At 43.1% G+C, this 12003-nt stretch overlaps 1 protein-coding gene across 1 annotated transcript in view; it reads left to right on the plus strand.

The window, feature by feature from the left end:
* Positions 1 to 12003, plus strand: part of LOC308314642 (DNA topoisomerase I, mitochondrial) — a gene marked incomplete at both ends in the record, with an annotated part of 50130 nt that overhangs the window by 12847 nt on the left and 25280 nt on the right. The window contains 6 exons of the mRNA XM_080762274.1: positions 1930 to 2083; positions 4553 to 4755; positions 5143 to 5258; positions 8753 to 8874; positions 10462 to 10584; positions 10682 to 10869. Coding sequence (XP_080618400.1) covers positions 1930 to 2083; positions 4553 to 4755; positions 5143 to 5258; positions 8753 to 8874; positions 10462 to 10584; positions 10682 to 10869 — 906 coding nt within the window. The remainder of the gene's footprint in view (positions 1 to 1929; positions 2084 to 4552; positions 4756 to 5142; positions 5259 to 8752; positions 8875 to 10461; positions 10585 to 10681; positions 10870 to 12003) is intronic.

Here is a 12003-nt window from a genome sequence, read left to right on the forward strand (position 1 = left end):
CTCAATATTTCATGTCAAGAACCCCAAAAAATATATGTAATTGGCCACCGACCCCCATCTGAAAATATGTCGTCCCCCAGAAGCAAAGATTTGAGTTAAAAAAACGTTCGCTCTGAAAGAATATATATTCAAAGATTTGCGCCACATTTTCACGATTAAAAAAAAAAAGAGGCAGATCTACAAGCTCATAGCGCGACACTCGGTGCCACGCTGTGAGCTTGTAGATCTGCTATTTTTCAAAAGCTAAAGCATAACATAATGCTTTAAAAAGGCAACTGCATGCCTACAAGAAATTATTTATTATAAGGCTTTCCTCGTTTTTTTTAACCTTGAGTGCCCGGATGGGATCCTCTCTTTTTAGCTATAGGTCTTAATCCCGTTTTTGACGCACTATGAGCTTGTAGATCTGCTATTTTTCAATAGCTATAAAAAGCGTAACATAATGCTTTTAAAACACCAAAAAGGGGTTCCCGGCCAGAACGTGTTAACCCATTCTGAACGGGAACCCGTTTTGGTGTTAGCATCATGTTATGCTTTAGCTATTGAAAAATAGCAGATCTACAAGCTCATAGCGCGCCACCGAGTGGCGCGCTACGAGCTTGTAGGTCTGCTATTTTTGAAAAATCGAAGAACGACTGACATTTTTAGAATCTGATCCCAGGTCAGAATGGGATAATCAGACCAGTGTGTGTCCAGTGGAAACCTCGTATGAATCTGATCTCAGGTCAGAATGTGTTAATTTGGTCCATTATTTCCCGTCTTCAACCAGCGAGCCTCTGGCAGAGGAATCCCGGCTTGCGGCGCCGTCACTAATTGCTGTAATTATGCTATTATCAGGTCTCTCTCTAATGTCCAATCATCATAATTATGTACAGTTTCCCGTGGTCACATTCAGTCCTCAGCGTGTGTTTGAGGAGTATTTACTGGAAGGGTAATTCTGCCCTGAATGGTTACACTAGCCCATTCTGACCGGAGATCAGATTCTAAAATTTTCTTCTACATCCTGACAGTTTTCTGAAAAAGCTATGTTTCTATATGTCAGTCGTTCTTCGATTTTTCAAAAATAGCAGATCTACAAGCTCATAGCGCGCCACTCGGTGGCGCGCTATGAGCTTGTAGATCTGCTATTTTTCAATAGCTAAAGCATAACATAATGCTAACACCAAAAGGGGTATTTAAGCCCAAAATGGGTTAAATAAGTTCTCTTTTGAAATGTATTTTCGGCCATGTGGGATTTGTTTAAAAGAACAAACGTCTAATAAAATATCTCACGAAACCCCCGTGGACTCTAAAATATTAAATAACCTTTTTATAAATTGACCTTTTTCAAACTAAACTTTTGGGGCAATTTCAGCTTTTTATCTCAAAAGCAGCATTGAGAGCGAGTTAGGAAAGGCGGAAAGGTCTGGCTAGCTGGGAGTCAGGATGCCCTACTGTACTGTACTGTACTGTGCTGTGCTGTGCTGTGCTGTGCTGTGCTGTGCTGTGCTGTACGTAGCTCATAGCGCGCTATGAACTTGTAGGTCTGCTGTTTTAGTAAAATCATGGAAATGTGGCTCAATCTTTGAATATATATATATATATATATATATATATTCTTTCAGAGCTAACGTTTTTAACTCAAATCTTTGCTTCTGAGGGGTTCCTGGAATAACATATTTTCAGATGGGGGTCGGTGGCCAATTACATATCATTTTTGGAGTCCTTGACATGAAATATTGAGCACCACTGATACGGAAACATGAGGTATGTCAGAAAACTGTCAGGATTTAGAAGACTTTTTTTTTAGATTTCGACGTCTGGCCAAGATATTGACATCATCAACTGGTCTTTATAGTATCTGAACTTGAGTGAAGTAAACATTTTAAATGGGAGAGGAACACGTTCTGAGTTCAACACAGGGTTTTAACTGAGATTTTTACCCTCTAGTAAGCAAGAATCTGGCGACGAGGACTTCGCTGTGAAGAAGACGAAGACGAAGACGAAGTCGAGGAGGATAAAGGACGAGTCGGACGACGAACTGTTCGCCGTGACGTCGAAGACACACAAGAGGAAGAGGACGAAGGAGGAACCGTCCGAACCCGTCTCCACCTCCAATGCTTCCCCTACGTAAGAACCTTTGAGCTCTGTCCCACGAATGTCACCAGTAAAACTGGTGGCTTATTTTCATTGTGGTCCCAAAAAGTTAATGCGTGGACCAGTGTTTTTTTGTCGACTAAAACTATGACGAAAAATGTTCAGTGAAATGTTTTCACTGAGGAAAACTAAATGGAAACTAAATATAAGCTACGGTGACTAAATATACTGACAATTTCGTCAACAAAAACTAGACTAAGATGTTACGAAGAGACTAGTGGACAAGAGATCCAATATAAGTCAGACTCATTAGACACTTGGTTGCGTGCTGAAAATAGCCGATCCACAAGCTCACAACGCTTGTAGATCTGCTATTTTCAGCAAGTGTAAAAACGGTCATTACGACGGCATCAAGGCCCGCCAGAATCCATTTTTAGTCTACTAAATCAGCCGTAGATTTAGTCAACTGAAACTAGACTTAACACATTCCAGGTGACTAAAATGTGACCAAAACTAAATGGAAACTACAGAAGAGACTACGGCTAAAACCAAAAACAACACTCTGCTCGTGTCTGGTTTTCAGCTCCAAGGAGAAGCGGAAAGGTCGCTCTGAGCCAGAAGACGGAGAGCCTAAGAAGAAGAAAAAGAAGAAGGAAAAAGAAAAGGTATGTACAGTATGTATGACTGTCTTCTGAGGCCAGACGGTAACGGCCCCCACCCTTAGAGTATATACAGTATTAACCCATTTAGGACTGTCTTCGAAATTTCAAAAATATCTTCTAAATCATGACAGTTTTCTGAAATACGTAAAAAAGAGAAAAAGGCCGCACACTCGTAGCCACGATGCTGTATATGTATTAGTGACCAACGTTTCGACCTTTCGGCCTTCTTCAGGGAATGAGTTTTCTGAAAAACCTCATGTTTCTATGTCAGTGGTTCTCCAGTGTCCAGTTTCTATGTCGAGGACCCCCAAGGGCCCCAAATATGATATGTATTTGGCCTCCAAATGTTCCAGGGACCACCCAGAAGCAAAGATTTAAGTTCAAAATGTTCGCTCTGAAAGAATATTGCAAATTAGCGAGACATTTTCACCATTTAAAAAGAAATAGCAGATCTACAAGCTCATAGCACAGCACTGAGTGTCGCGATATGAGCTTGTAGATCTGCTATTTTTAAATGGCTAAAGCATAACATAATGCTTAAAAACGCCAAAAAGGGGTTCCCGCCCCAAAACTGGTAAACTACGCCTTGCAGCCGTACCCAAAGGCTCATCCTATGTGACTTGTCTTAGATAGTATTTTATGTAGACGTAGCACTATAGTGTAAATGCATAGTCCATTATATAGATATTCCACTGTTCTTGGCATACGTACGGTATGATTCATCATGATGACCTTTTTAATGTATTACCATGTCTTTGTGTTCCTGCTTACTGTAAATCGCTCTGGATTACAGTAACACCAGGACTCTGTTTTATGGGGGTGTTTTTCGCTGACCGCTCACTTGATTTATAGTGCAATTTCAACGTTGAAATAAAGCCTACGTTTTCATTAGAAAATACATTTACAGTGATGGCGGACGCCAGTTCATATACTATTGATTTTGTGTCTTATTCAGTGTAGTTTAAAAGCTATAGAGAAATCTGTACACGTTTTGTAAATGGAATCATATAGTAAATATGGTTTACATCAGGTCAGGTTCCATCTGCTGCTGGAACCTGACAAAGCAAACGTTATGACCGGGTCTTTCAGGTCACTCTAGCGCCACCAGGTGATCACCTCTGACCGAGAAAATGTATTCACAGACTATGCTTTTCCAAAAACAAATAAGCAAATAAACCTTTTGGTGTTTTAAGCATTAGGTTATGCTTTAGCTATTGAAAAATAGCAGATCTACAAGCTCGTGCCGAGCTACGAGCTTGTAGGTCAGTTTTTTCTTATCGTGAAAATGTGGCGTAAATTTGGAATATATTCTTTCAGAGCGAACGTTTTCAACTCAAACCTTTGCTTCGGGTGTGGGGGGGGGGGGGGACCCTGAAACAACATATGTTCAGATGGGGGTCGGCGGCCAATTACATATATTTTTGCAGCATGCAACCAAGTGTAAAATGACATAGTGGATCTCTTGTCCACTATAGTCCCTTCCTAACATTTTAGTCTAGTTTTTTTTTGTTGACGAAATTGTCAGTGTATTTAGTTTTTATCAGTGGAAAAAGGTAGTCGATGGACATTGTTCGTCTTAGTTTTAGTCGATGAAATGCTTAGTTGACATTCAGATACAAAAAAATTCAAATCATTTTCAGAAAATAAATAAATAGATATAGATTAATAAAAACATACTTTCCCCTCCTTTTTTCACTCTTTGGTGAAATAACTAGGCAGAATATTTTCCCAGAATGCTTCACCTCAGAGTGGGGCCGCTCGCTAGGGTTCAAGTGGTTCATTCAAATGGACATTTCTTTATTTCTTTTGAACAGACTTCTTCTTCGGTGAAGAAGGAGGAAGCCGAGGACCGGCCCGTCTCCAAAAAGCCCAAGAGGACCAAGGAGAGGAAGGAGGAGCGAGGCGAGGAGCCCATCTCTGGAAGACCCAAACCCAAGAAGACCAAGGACGAGATCGCCGACGCCAAACAGCTGAAGATCCAGAAGAAGGAAGAGGAGGAGAAGAATCGCTGGAGATGGTGGGGACACACGCACACACGCATACGCACGTTTTTACTGTACTTGTGAGAACAACAGCATTTTAGGACGCACATTTTTGTAATTTTTTTTAACCATCTAAAGCCAAGTGGGCAACTGGGGCCACAATCTTTTTCCTAATCTTCTTTTTTTTTTTTTTACCCAAAACATAATAACCATAAAACGATCATTTCTCTTGTGAGGTCCAGTGACATTGTCGTAACAATGTTCTTAAAATCGGGTTTACTTGTGGGGATGTATGCACGCACGCACAAACACGCACGCACGCACGCGCGCACGCACGCACGCACGCACGCACACACACACACACACACACACACACACACACACACACACACACTGAGATGATCTCTCTCTCTCTCTCTCAGGTGGGAGGAGGAGAAGTATGAAGACGGGGTTAAGTGGAAGTATCTGGAGCACAACGGACCCTGCTTCCCTCCCGAGTACCAGCCGCTGCCCAAGAACGTCCGCTTCCTCTACAACGGTCAGTGGGGGGCGCTGTGCGGTCAAATCCTCAGGACTTCATTTAGCTTCAACTACAAGCTCGCAACGCATGGTTATGTGACGTGTTGTGAGCTTGTAGATTGGCTATTAATTATTGCTGTTTTTTTTATACACCACCGTCGCACATTGAAGTATACAAGGTTGTTGCTAATCAGTGACTAATCAGAATAATAATCAACGTAGTTGATTATACAGAATCTGTTTGTTCATGTCCATCCGTTGAGACATATAATTATATTTAGATATTACTGCTGGGCCGTTATCAGCGTTGACGTGCTGCGTTTAACGCAAGACTCTTATCGCGCGATATTAAAAAAAAATACCGCCGTTAATCTATTCTCAAAGTTGGGTCTGTACCTCGCCCTCAACCTCATTGATATTAAACTGAAATGAGCTAGATTAACTCTCAACATGGCTTATTTTCCCACGGCCCAGAATCAACATGGCTTATTGTCCCACGGCCCAGAATCAAGCCAAAACGGTTGAAGCTTCAGTCGATAATCAGCATCGCAGCAAATCTTCCTGGACTGGTCGTGTGTGTCGCTGGTATTGATTGTCCATTAGACGCATGTAAGGCGTGCGTGTCACGGCGGCTCCCTCCCGGCCGTTAGGGCGCTACGTAAGCGGACCATAAGTCAAATTGTCATCGCCGCCACAGGTCACTCTAAGCGACCTCTAAAACGACAAGATAATTAACCGCTATTACATCCCACGCTTGGAGAAACCCTGCGAGTCATTACAGGATGAATCGTCTCACTCGGACCATTAAACCCATTCTGGGGGCGGGAAGAACCCCCTTTTGGTGTTTTAAACTAAGCATTATGTTATACTTTAGCTATTGAAAAAATGCAGATCTACTTGTAGGTCTGCTATTTTTGAAAAATCGTGAAAATGCAGCACAGATCTTTGAATATTATATTTGTTCAGATTGAATACTTTTTTTAAATGGGTTAAACGCACAGCATTCAAGGATGAATTATTTAAAAGAATCTGTATGAGACGGTGGTTTGATGGTAGCTCTCATCTGAAGGGCTCCTGCGGACTCCTGCATCCTTAAAGGGACACTTCACCCTTTTTGATAAAAAAATAAATATGTTAATGACGTTTAGAAGCTTTAGAACACTTTCCTGGGGGTCTTTATGTGTGTAATATGTGGTTTTAGATATTTTAGAGTGTATCAGTATTCAGTGAGCACAGTGTCTCTGATGTCATGGACACTGGGCTCACTTCCTTCCTGGACTACAATTCCCATAATACTTTGGTGCACTGCTCCTCCTTGTGGATAGGGCAGGTCTGTCTTACTGAGACCACATGTAGTCCAGGAAGTAAGTGAGACCAGTGTCCATGACATCAGAGACACTGTGCTCACTGCTACAATCTAAAATATCTAAAACCACATATTACACACATAAAGACCCCCAGGAAAGTGTTCTAAAGCTCCTAAATGTCATTACCATATATTTTTTTAGCAAAAAGGGTGAAGTGTCCCTTTAACTTCAAGTTCTGAACTTCTAAAGCACCTTCATTGCAAGTTCTCTCTCTCTCTCTCTCTCTCTCTCTCTCTCTCTCTCTCTCTCTCTCTCTCTCTCTCTCTCTCTCTCTCTCTCACACACACACACACACACCAACTCAATCACGGTGCTAACAGACTTGGCATAGGCACACATACCCAATCTCGCCCTTTACAATGCGTAGAGAGTGGATTGGATAGGAACTCTGACTGACCACTGTAATTGTGTTGGCTTCCTGCCTGTAGCCCCGGCCCGCAGTCCATCAGAGCCTCCGTCCTATTGGGAGTTGGGTTGATCACTTAATCCATTCTGGGCTGGAACCCCCTTTTGGTGTTTTAAGCATTATGTTATGCTTTAGCTATTGGAAAAAATAGCAGATCTACAAGCTCATAGCGCGCCACCGAGTGGCGCGCTATGAGCATGTAGGTCTGCTATTTTTGAAAAAATCGTGAAAATGTGCCAATTACAGATCATTTTTGGGGTTCTTGACATGAAATATTGAGTTATATAGGCCCAGAAACATTATTACTGTTATTTCAGAAAACTGTCAGGATTTAGAATACATTTCTTTCAGGCCTAAATGGGTTAATCCGTCTTGTGTGTGTGTGTGTGTGTGTGTGTGTGTGTGTGTGTGTGTGTGTGTGTGTGTGTGTGTGTGTGGGTGTGTGTGAGAGCGTGCATGTGTGTGTGTGCGCGCAACTGTTTAGTTGCTGACTCACAGCGGTGGTGTTGAATATAGATCTGTGTCCTTCTCTCCACAACTCTGAATTTGAGGATTAGTCCGATGGATCCTAGGGGATCTGATGCAGACCGCATGTTTAATGCCCTGTGTGTGTGTGTGTGTGTGTGTGTGTGTGTGTGTGTGTGTGTGCGCGCGCGCGCAAAGTCTCTAATCACCGCGTCGGCAGTAAGGAGGAGGTGTTTCTGGTGCTGATTCTTAAATGCTCCTCCATCCATTTAACTAATTCATTCGTCAATATCTCTCAAGGACACAAACATTACTTTGCACATAAAGTGATGTTGAACAGGTTATCTCTGTGTGTGTGTGTTAGGGGTGTGCTGACATATTGATATTGCGATATATATCGATACGTCCTCCCGCGATAAATTATCGATTATTACAAACAAATAAAATATAACGTTGTTCATAATTAAGTGAACAACATGGACGTGATGTCCACAGGCTCGTGGTCAGAGGCTTGAGGATTATGGGGTTGTCCAAGTGTAAGGCAAAGCAGAAACATACTGTTCAATCTCCTCCATTATAGGCAGTCGGTCTATTTGGAGGAGAAGGTACTTTTTGTACCCATGACTTCCTTTCGGTGTTGGTAATATGACAGACTGAAGTGACCAATGAATAAGTTCATGTGTTGCATATATATATATATATATATATATATATATATATATTCTGTACATTTAGGGCTTGTTTGGACTCGAGCACTGAGACACATGCTATCAGAATCAACTTAAACAGATCTGTGGCCTTGATAAGGGTTGCCATCATGGGCACACTTCCCATACACTGCTCCTGCTTTGACGTATAGCAACTGTCTGCTTGCTTTTTAGTCAACTAGCAATTACCGTTGCTTAGTTTTTATTTATTATAGTCCTTATTGGTCGCGTTCCTGTTCTCCCTTTGGGCTTCTTCGGTAGTGGGTATACTGTATTTATGAGCATTGTACTGTTTGTCTGTCCTGTTTTTTGTTGTGTATTTTTTGTTACTGGCATGAGCTGTGTCACTTATTTAGCCTCTTGTCTTGGCCAGTTCACACTGTGTAAAAGAGACTTCAGTCTCAATGTGGTTTTTACTGGTTAAATAAAGGTTAAATAAAAAATAAAAATAAATAACGTATTTTTTAAATGTGGACTGAAATAAAGAAATGTAAATGTGTGTGTGTGTGTGTGTGTGTGTGTGTGTGTGTGTGTGTGTGTGTGTGTGTGTGTGTGTGTGTATATGCAGGTACAGCGGTGAAGCTCACCCCTGTGGCCGAGGAGGTGGCTCTGTTCTTCGCCCAGATGTTGGACCACGACTACACGACCAAGGACGTGTTCCGCCAGAACTTCTTCACCGACTGGAGGAAGGTGAGGACAGAACATCATCATGGCAGGTTCTGGTTCAGTTGAGAAACATGCAGGTTTCTCCAATATGATTATTCTGTTCAGTTTTATTACATAAAGTGTAAACGTTGTCTCAAGACACTTTTACATGTAGAGCAAAGAGGTAATTTTGCGACTGTGGTAACGGGAAATCTACGAGAAACGTTGTGGTATATAATTTTAGGACACTCTAGTCCAGGGGTAACCCCACTTTTATGACGTGAGAGCTACTTTCAAAATGATCAGCTCAACAAGTTCTACCCACCATTGCTGGAAAAGTTTAAATGGTTTAAATATGTACCTGAGGGGGCTTTAGGATAGTAACTTTTTTTGTTGCTGACTCACAGCGGTGGTGTTGAATATAGATCTGTGTCCTTCTCTCCCGAACTCTGAATTTGAGGATTAGTCCGATGGATCCTAGGGGATCTGATGCAGGACAAATGCACTTGGAATGGGAAATAGAGGGGGAGAAATCTAATAGTTAGGGGGGTTTTTGTATTTAATTTGTAATGCTACAGACATTTGTGCACAGCAACACTGTTGGAAACAAGATATTGCATTGTGAGTTTGCGCTTACAGGCCCCTTTTGTCATTCAATCAAGTCACCTTTAACTCAAGTGGCAGATTCCAAAAATAGCTATATATTTAAATATCCTTTAGGGACATGTCATGTGATCTACCTGCACAGCCTTTGTGATCTACTGGTAGATGGCAATCTACCTTTTGGGCACCCCTGCTCTAGTCCTACAGTACCATGCATAGAAGACTGCTAAAAACGGGATCAGCGTGCAACACGTTGTACGTATGGCGAAGCAACCTTTTCTGAACGTCTCGGCCTGCATATATTTCCGCGTGCTGAAGTTGGCGACGCGTTGTGAGCTTGCAGATCAGCTATTTTCAGCATGCAACGCGTCATACGGCGAAGCATACAAATTATAAGTCAGGCTTCACTTTGTTTTCAGCCGAGGAGACGAACACAGACACAACATGGCTCCTCCATGCAGAATAAACAGTTAGTTGAGTGGACAGTAGGTCGGGGGGACACGGTATCGATAAGCTATTATCCATAGCTTTTTTTCGGTGGTACGTTATGTTTAATCCAACAACAAGTTTCCCTCTGTGTTTGGGACATGTTCTGTGTTTGGGACATGTTCTGTGTTTGGGACATGTTCTGTGTTTGGGACATGTTCTGTGTTTGGGACATGTTCTGTGTTTGGGACATGTTCTGTGTTTGGGACATGTTCTGTGTCTGCGTGTGTCTGCGTGGAATGTCCTGTGTCTGCCCCAGTGCGTTAGCGAGACTATACACAATTGCGCGAGCACGTAACGTGATCATAATTATAACTGTACATCTACACATGCGAGGTCCATGCTTTGTGTTTGTGTAGGTCAACAGCAGACACTGTATTAACCTGGTGTGTGTGTGTGTGTGTGTGTGTGTGTGTGTGTGTGTGTGTGTGTGTGTGTGTGTGTGTGTGTGTGTGTGTGTGTGTGTGTGTGTGTGTGTGTGTGTGTGTGTGTGTGTGTGTGTGTGTGTGTGTGTGTGTGTGTGTGTGTGTGTGTGTGTGTTAGGAGATGACCCACGAGGAGAGGAAGTTGATCAAAGATCTGGAGAAATGTGACTTTGGAGAAATGCACGGCTACCACAAGGCCAAGGTGGAGACCAGGAAGAACGCGAGCAAGGACGAGAAACTGGTGAGGTTCTGTGTGTGTGTGTGTGTGTGCTTGTATTACTGTAGACCAGGGGTTCTGTGTGTGTGTGTGTCATAAAGACCCAGTGCTGTTGTCTCAGGTTCTGAAGAATGCCAACCTGAAGATCCTGGAGGAGTTTGGGTTCTGCACCCTGGACCACCACCGGGAACGCATCGGGAACTTCCGGATTGAGCCCCCGGGCCTGTTCCGAGGCCGCGGCGAGCACCCCAAGCAGGGCATGCTGAAGAAGCGCATCCTGCCGGAGGACGTCATCATCAACTGCTCCAAGTGAGACGCCATTATGTTTTACCTCTGTTGTAACGCGGTGTCGCTTTACAACTAGTCTCGAAACCAGATTTTAAAGGAGAATTCCATGCTAGAAGGCTTTCCTACCTATTTGTAGTTGTTAGGTCCCGGTAGAGGTCCAGGTGTTATTTTGTGCAAAAGCTCCTTATTGGCTATTTCCCCTACCATAAGCCCTAAATGAATTGCATTGAATTGAATGGGGCTATGGGGTGTTGTGCTAATTTGCTTATTTCCATCGCTCAAAACGCAACGACTACAAATAACGGTAAGAAAGCCTTCTAGCATGGAATTCTCCTTTAACCCATTCTGTACATTCACTCCCTCCTCGTCCCAAACAGACATTAATGGTGTATTCACTCCCTCCTCGTCCCAACAGACATTAACGATGTATTCACTCCCTCCTCGTCCCGACAGACATTAATGCTGTATTCACTCCCTCCTCGTCCCAAACAGACATTAACGATGTATTCACTCCCTCCTCGTCCCGACAGACATTAACGGTGTATTCACTCCCTCCTCGTCCCAAACAGACATTAACGGTGTATTCACTCCCTCCTCGTCCCAACAGACATTAACGATGTATTCACTCCCTCCTCGTCCCGACAGACATTAACGATGTATTCACTCCCTCCTCGTCCCGACAGACATTAACGGTGTATTCACTCCCTCCTCGTCCCAACAGACATTAACGATGTATTCACTCCCTCCTCGTCCCGACAGACATTAACGGTGTATTCACTCCCTCCTCGTCCCGACAGACATTAACGGTGTATTCACTCCCTCCTCGTCCCAACAGACATTAACGATGTATTCACTCCCTCCTCGTCCCGACAGACATTAACGGTGTATTCACTCCCTCCTCGTCCCGACAGACATTAACGGTGTATTCACTCCCTCCTCGTCCCAACAGACATTAACGATGTATTCACTCCCTCCTCGTCCCGACAGACATTAACGGTGTATTCACTCCCTCCTCGTCCCGACAGACATTAACGGTGTATTCACTCCCTCCTCGTCCCAACAGACATTAACGATGTATTCACTCCCTCCTCGTCCCAAACAGACATTAACGGTGTATTCACTCCCTCCTCGTCCCAACAGACATTAACGGTGTAT

The sequence above is a fragment of the Protomyctophum bolini genome, assembly GCF_963924005.1.
Source record: "Protomyctophum bolini genome assembly, chromosome: 4".
In the NCBI taxonomy this organism is placed as follows: domain Eukaryota; kingdom Metazoa; phylum Chordata; class Actinopteri; order Myctophiformes; family Myctophidae; genus Protomyctophum; species Protomyctophum bolini.